The sequence below is a fragment of the Charadrius vociferus genome, unplaced genomic scaffold (assembly GCF_000708025.1).
Source record: "Charadrius vociferus isolate BGI_N301 unplaced genomic scaffold, ASM70802v2 scaffold3302, whole genome shotgun sequence".
Taxonomy (NCBI): domain Eukaryota; kingdom Metazoa; phylum Chordata; class Aves; order Charadriiformes; family Charadriidae; genus Charadrius; species Charadrius vociferus.
Window position 1 is genome coordinate 1,840 of NW_009647395.1, and position 6,206 is coordinate 8,045.

Here is a 6,206-nt window from a genome sequence, read left to right on the forward strand (position 1 = left end):
ACATGGTTTAGTGGTGGTTTTGGCAGTGTTAGGTTGATGGTTGAACTTGATGACCCTAAAAGTCCCTTCCAACCTGGACAATTCTATGATTCTAAGATAGAGCTAGGCTCTTTACTTATGTGCACGGTGGGAGAATGAGAGACAATGGTCATCAATGGAAACAGGAAGTTCTGACTGAGTATAAGGAGCAAAAAAACACTATACAGGGATAATTAAGCACCAGAACAAGTTGCCCAAAGAGGTCATGGCATCACCATCCTTGGAAGTTTTCAAGATTGAGAGATGGCAGTTTGAGAATCAGACTGAATGGAGGGGGACTGTGACTAATACCAACAAAGAGGGAACAGAGGCTGCATTTTCACATGCCTGCTGTTATGTTTTCTAGTTTTAGAATCTGAAATGACAGAACTTGCAGAGGATGGAAAAGCCTCCTTCTTCCCTTACCCTCCACCATGATTTCTTCCCATGAACAGTCCAATTATATACTCCCTGCAGGGACGGTGGCACCAGCTGATACTACACAAGGCTGAGTTTCACTCAGAGTAGAGAAGCAGAAGAAAGTATATGTGCTTCTTTCCATTTAATCAGTCATTCAGTAGTGTTCAAGTGTTATAATCCATTATCTGCATTGAGTGAAAAATTTCTGCTAGGGCAGCGTATCCCTTCATTTAAGGCTGCCAAACAAAGCATCTTGCAGGAGTCAGTTTTAACACAGGTGGAAAACACATAAGCAAGCCTTTTGGTATGTTTTAAAACTGGTCATGGAACAACAGACTGAGCTGCACTGCCAACTCTTTATGAAGCCAAGAACCAGTAAAAGCTACATCTCCATTGTATTGGAGGGGGAGAAAAAAAAGGAAGATGACCAGCATCCTTTAATTAAAAGGGGGGGGAGGTAAATTTGGAGGCAAACCTATTTGTCTGCATTCAGCTCCTCAACTTCAATAGCCATTTTCTGTTCATTTATATTAGGAAATAGTGTGTACTTCAGTTTTTTTAAAAGTCTGGTTGGAAGGAAAGACACTGTTCTGAAAATAATCCATAAGATTTTCATTTGGAAAATAATTTTTAAACATTAAAACATTACCTCATTAAAAGAAGAAAGGTTAAGTTTTTTGGCAATGAATTTCTTTAGATGCAAAACTGTTGCTTGTGCTGAGCAGCGAATCCATTTCCGTTTCAATCCACGTAATTTGCTGCTATTGCATTCCAAGCAGATGCTTACCTTCAGGAAAAAGCAAACACAGTCAGAGCTAGTTGACAGAATTTTCTGCAGTCCCTATAATGAATTTCACATGCAGCATTTATTAGTCCAACAAAAAGGTGAAAATGTAGAATACCAGTATTCTTTACAGCAAAATGCATGCAGTATCATTAAAAAAAAGGTTGTCTAGTATTTTGTCAGCTTACTGTTAAGCACCATTCAACTGAAGAGGGATTTGGACAAAAGTTCAAGGCAGAACTTTAGGGCTGCCTTGTTCCAGAGCTTTTTTCTAACTGCAGAGGTTACAACTAGTTCAGAAGAAGCCCAGGTCAAGGCCAAAGACAGACATCTAATTTGAAAACCTGTCAGGACCCTGAGTTCTCCCCTCCCCCCCCCCCCCCCCCCCGGTGTGGTTGCCTGAGCTCAGGGCCAATTATGATAAGCAGCTGTATGACCATGAAACTGTTGTGAAGAAAGAACTGTTTGAGAAAAAGCTTGAAGAATTTTCAGTGTGAGCTCACTCTTCTCCACTTACCAGCATAATTTAAGCTGAAGTTCCCTTCCTAGTTTGGTCCCCCTGCATGAGCTATGTTGCAGCCATGCTTGTGCCTGGCCTAGACTCTGACCCACAAATTAGACTTCCTGGCTTGACCTTGGACCTGTCTCATCACTATGGACTTGGCTTGGTGATCACTGGACTGTGTATGACCTTGGTTACTGTAGCCTCTGGACCTGACTTAAACTTGCTGATTTTATGTTCTGGTTTAACCTTGGGCCTGCCTCATCACTAAAGATTTACCTGGTGATCACTGGACTGTGGCTGGATCTGGTCACTGTCACCAGAGCTGCTATGCTCTCCTTATTCAGGTATTGTGGAACTGCACCCCTTGTTGGTGAGGTCAGTGCCCTGTCTGCCTTGCTGTCACTCTTGGCTCCTGGCTTGCCTGCCCCTCTGGAGCAGCAGCCTGCCCTTGCTGCTTCCTGACAAAACCATTATAACTTTTTAATTACTGTTTTTAATCTAACCTCTGAATCCAGTAGCATAGTTTAATATTTAAGGCATGTTTTAAAATAATATTTTTAACTTCAAAATTTACTGAAGCAGATGATGCAACAAATTTTTGAAGTTCAAAAGATTATATGGGAAAAAAAGGCCTTTTGATTTCTGTGCTTCAATTTCCTCTTCTTTTCTCAATCATCTATTTTCTTTATTTAGTCTGAGCTCTTTAGAACAAGTTTTATTCTGTGCACTTAAATTATCTGGTACAAAGCACAATCCATCTGAATACTACCATTGCACTATCATTAAATGGAAAATTAATCCAAATTTAATTTACTTTGGACACACTTAGCAGGGAAACATGAAGGCAGTGACTAGTGTATTCCAATAGCAAGTTTCATACTCAAACAGGTTTTGTGTTTAAAACTTGATGCTAAATACTAAGTAAAAAAAGACTTTTCATTCTAATTATTGAAACATATTCAGTCCTGATGCACCGGAGCGGCATGGGAGTAGACTCTCAGATAAAGGGCCCAACTGACTTGAAATCTAGTTGAGATGAAAGCCAACACAGAGTTTAGCCAATATTCAGGAAACTCAGAAATAGTTATATCAAACCTTAAATGAAATTCTCAAAACCAAATTTCTCCACAGCTACCTAAATAAAAAAGGATGAAGCTCAAGCTGACACAAAAGCATGGGAGAACACTGTATCTTTTCTCTGTCAGAGGGAAAAAAGTTTATCAAAGAAAAATAATAATTTAAAGATAAAGGGGAAATACAAGATAAAACTAAGAAATGCCCTATATCAGAAGTAAGCCCACCTGTTCATCACTTCGATGATAGTCATTATCTTCTTCCTGTTTTTCTTCAGAAGTTTCTTTGTTTGAATTTTCATCTGGTTTAGTTTCACCTTTCAGAAGAAAGCAGAGCATTACAATAATTAAATTAGACATATCAGATGACAGGTAATGCTGAAACAAAGTCAAGACTATAAGAGTAACTGTGGGTTTTTTTTGTTTGGGTTTGTTTTTTTTAAGTAATTTGGCTTGTCAGAGCATGATCAGTTTCTCTTTTAACCAGGAAAAAAGTCAGAAAGCAGCTTTATTCTTGGTAGCAGAGATGTGGACATTAATCCAAAGCTTCCCAGAAAATAAGTTCAAGACACCTTGCTACAAATTTGTCAGGACTCATTCACTATTCTGTAAAACTGATCTCCTGACAGTCACAAATTTGAGAATTCTTTTGTCCTTGGATAAATACACACACATATATACATTTTGAGTGTAACCACCACAGCATTTCTACCACAAAATTACACTTAACATCAGCAGTTTCTGAAGTTAATGAAATTCAGCACTGGGATAAAAAGTAACCTTTTCTTATCATAGAGTTCCTACATAGGTACTACTGAAGATCTTCACCAGGAACACATTACAGCCAGCTAAAAGAACACATTCTATAACAAGTGTGATGCAAAACTGCATCTTCGATGGTGAGTTTTAAGTGATGAGTTCTTGTATATAGTCCAATATATAAGCACAAGCAAGCCTTATACAATATTATACAACAATTATAAGTGCTAATAAATATTAGCTAGACACCTACCTCTGACAGGTCCTTTAGCAACTTAATGGCAGTCTGTGCCCCCACCCCAAGACAGAATAAACATAAGACCATTTACCATTGTGATGTGAATCTAGATGCTGCTTTGCAGAGCATATCTCCCCTTTGATGTCCCCCGGTACTTCCATACCCAGTTTGTGATAGAATTCTCTCTGCTTTTTCATTTCCGCTGTTTAAAATTGTAAATATTAGTTATATAATAATGTTCCAGCACAATATTTATCAAGGTATTCCAAAACCCTCCTCTGTTCTGTAAAAGAAGCTTGTCAGGCTGGAAGTGGTATTAGCACTTTTTGCTACTTCTCGACTCTTGCTGCCATAATCGAGTTACCCCAGATCTTATTCTTGAGAGTCGTTTGCATATCAAGTCATTTGCAGAGCTATTATTACACCATTCTGTTATTACATATAAAATAAATTTTAAATACTAAGCCATACTTTGTGGGTTTCCCCCTTCAATATTTCTATCAAAATATTGGGTTTGAATTTTTATCTGTATTTCTGGTTTTCAATATCCTAGAAATAATTTTAAAATAATTTCTTTACCTAAACTTGCTTATAAATGTCCAATAATGTCCTCACTTGACAGCTTAATTGGATTGAAATATTCTACTTAAATAAAAGTAGCAACATACCACTGAAAAATGATACTGAACAATTACTATAAAGCATTCCTTTAGTTCAACAGATGCATTATCAAAGTAGATTATGAGAACACAAGCGCAAAGGTACCTGCTAGCAAAGGATTTAAGTACATCTTAGGAGAAGAAAAATTCACTGAAAGTAATATTATGCTACATTAGTATTCTACCTCTGAGAACTCTTCAAAGCTGTCAAAAAAGACATGAATATGTACACAGCTTATTAAAGAAGAATGTATGCAAATTATAGAATGTCAACACAAAAAAGTTGTAGTGCTATTTAGGTTTACATAATGTTACTTTTCCCTGAAATAACACCAGCATTTTAATTTCTAAAGTGTTTTCAGTAACACTGCTAGTACAAGTCTAAAATTAAAAAAAGCACTGAAGTATAGAGGAAAAGTAGTGCTAGAACCAGTACAAGTGAAGATGGTATTTTTCATCCCCCCACGAACATTTTCCTCACTTCCTCCTTTTATTAATGTAAAGGAATTACGTATAAATCTAATATTCAGTAAACATAGGTCATACCAGAAAACTTACCTTCTTGGAGGCCTGGCACGAGTTTGTAAACAATATCTTGCATTGTTCTATCATGGCTAGAAGGGAAAAAAAGAAACACTGAAGGTTTAAATTAGCCATCTTGATTCAAAACATTTCTCTTAAAGATTCAGTATTAAATTGACTCTACAAACCTCTGAAGTCTTGTAAGAAATAAAAATATTTATCTCGGATAACTGAAATATCAAACATGAGATTACAGTAACAAGAAAAGAACGCAGATAAGGTTCAGGCTAAGACAAGAACTAACAGAAGTTAAACTGACAAAAGTTTGACAGAAATGCTTGGAAGAATGCTACGAAGAATGCAAAGGATGGCATCCTGTGAGAGATGCTATATAACTGACTGTGTATCAGTAACATAACTCTCAAAATTCCTTGACAGTTTTGACAAAAGCATTTTTTTATTTTCTGTTTCTAGACACTAGATACTTTTCTGTTTCTAGAAACTAGACTGTTTCTTACCCCTTTTAATTAATCTCTTGTGTTGCTAGGTTGTTTAGTTATCCATATTGGGCTTTTTAAAAAACATGAGGAAAAAAGCCTATAGGGGAAAAAAAGAAGAGAACAAAGGAAAGAAAATTTGCGTTCGCTCATATAATCCAACATTTTGCCCAAGAGCAACATCATGTAGCTCAGAATCCCATCTAGCTAAAAAGGGTGGAACAAAAAAGACGACAGACTGATCCAGCACATAAGGAAGGAAATGGTGGGGAAGAAGGACTGGTTAAGATTCTAAACACTGATGTTTTCAACCAAAGTTTAACTACAAATTGCCATTTCCTGGATTACTCCAAAACAAGTCATTGCCTGAAAGGACCAGAACATTACCCTGACTTCCAAACTATAAATAAAATCCAATACAAGCTAAAATGTCAGCCTCAGCTGCTACCAGGGCATTAACCCCAGAAAAGTTTACAATACCAAACTCCAGCTTTGACTCTCAGGTTAGGATTTTTAAATGTCATTTATAGATTGCAGGAACATCTCCAAAAACATTTCAATCTAAATGAATGATTTTAGCCACCAGCATGAGAGCAGAGGTGAGAATTTAACAGCATTCTTAATGATGAAACATGAGATGTATTTGTTTTACCTATTCCCCTGATGGATGGGGATGAGTTAGATCACAAATTCTTGTAACTAAGTGTTGTAGTTTGGCCTCAGCCAGCAAC

General features: G+C 37.0%; 1 protein-coding gene across 1 annotated transcript; it reads right to left on the minus strand.

Moving 5' to 3' along the window:
* Window positions 1-1,087: 1,087 nt before the first annotated feature.
* Window positions 1,088-5,070, minus strand: LOC104282060 (polycomb group RING finger protein 3-like; the record flags this gene model as incomplete). Its single annotated transcript, XM_009880125.1, has 4 exons — window positions 1,088-1,225; window positions 3,029-3,117; window positions 3,889-3,999; window positions 5,015-5,070. Coding segments are annotated over 4 exons (394 nt in total), but the record flags the coding sequence as incomplete, so codon positions are not given.
* Between the last annotated feature and the right edge of the window lie 1,136 nt (window positions 5,071-6,206).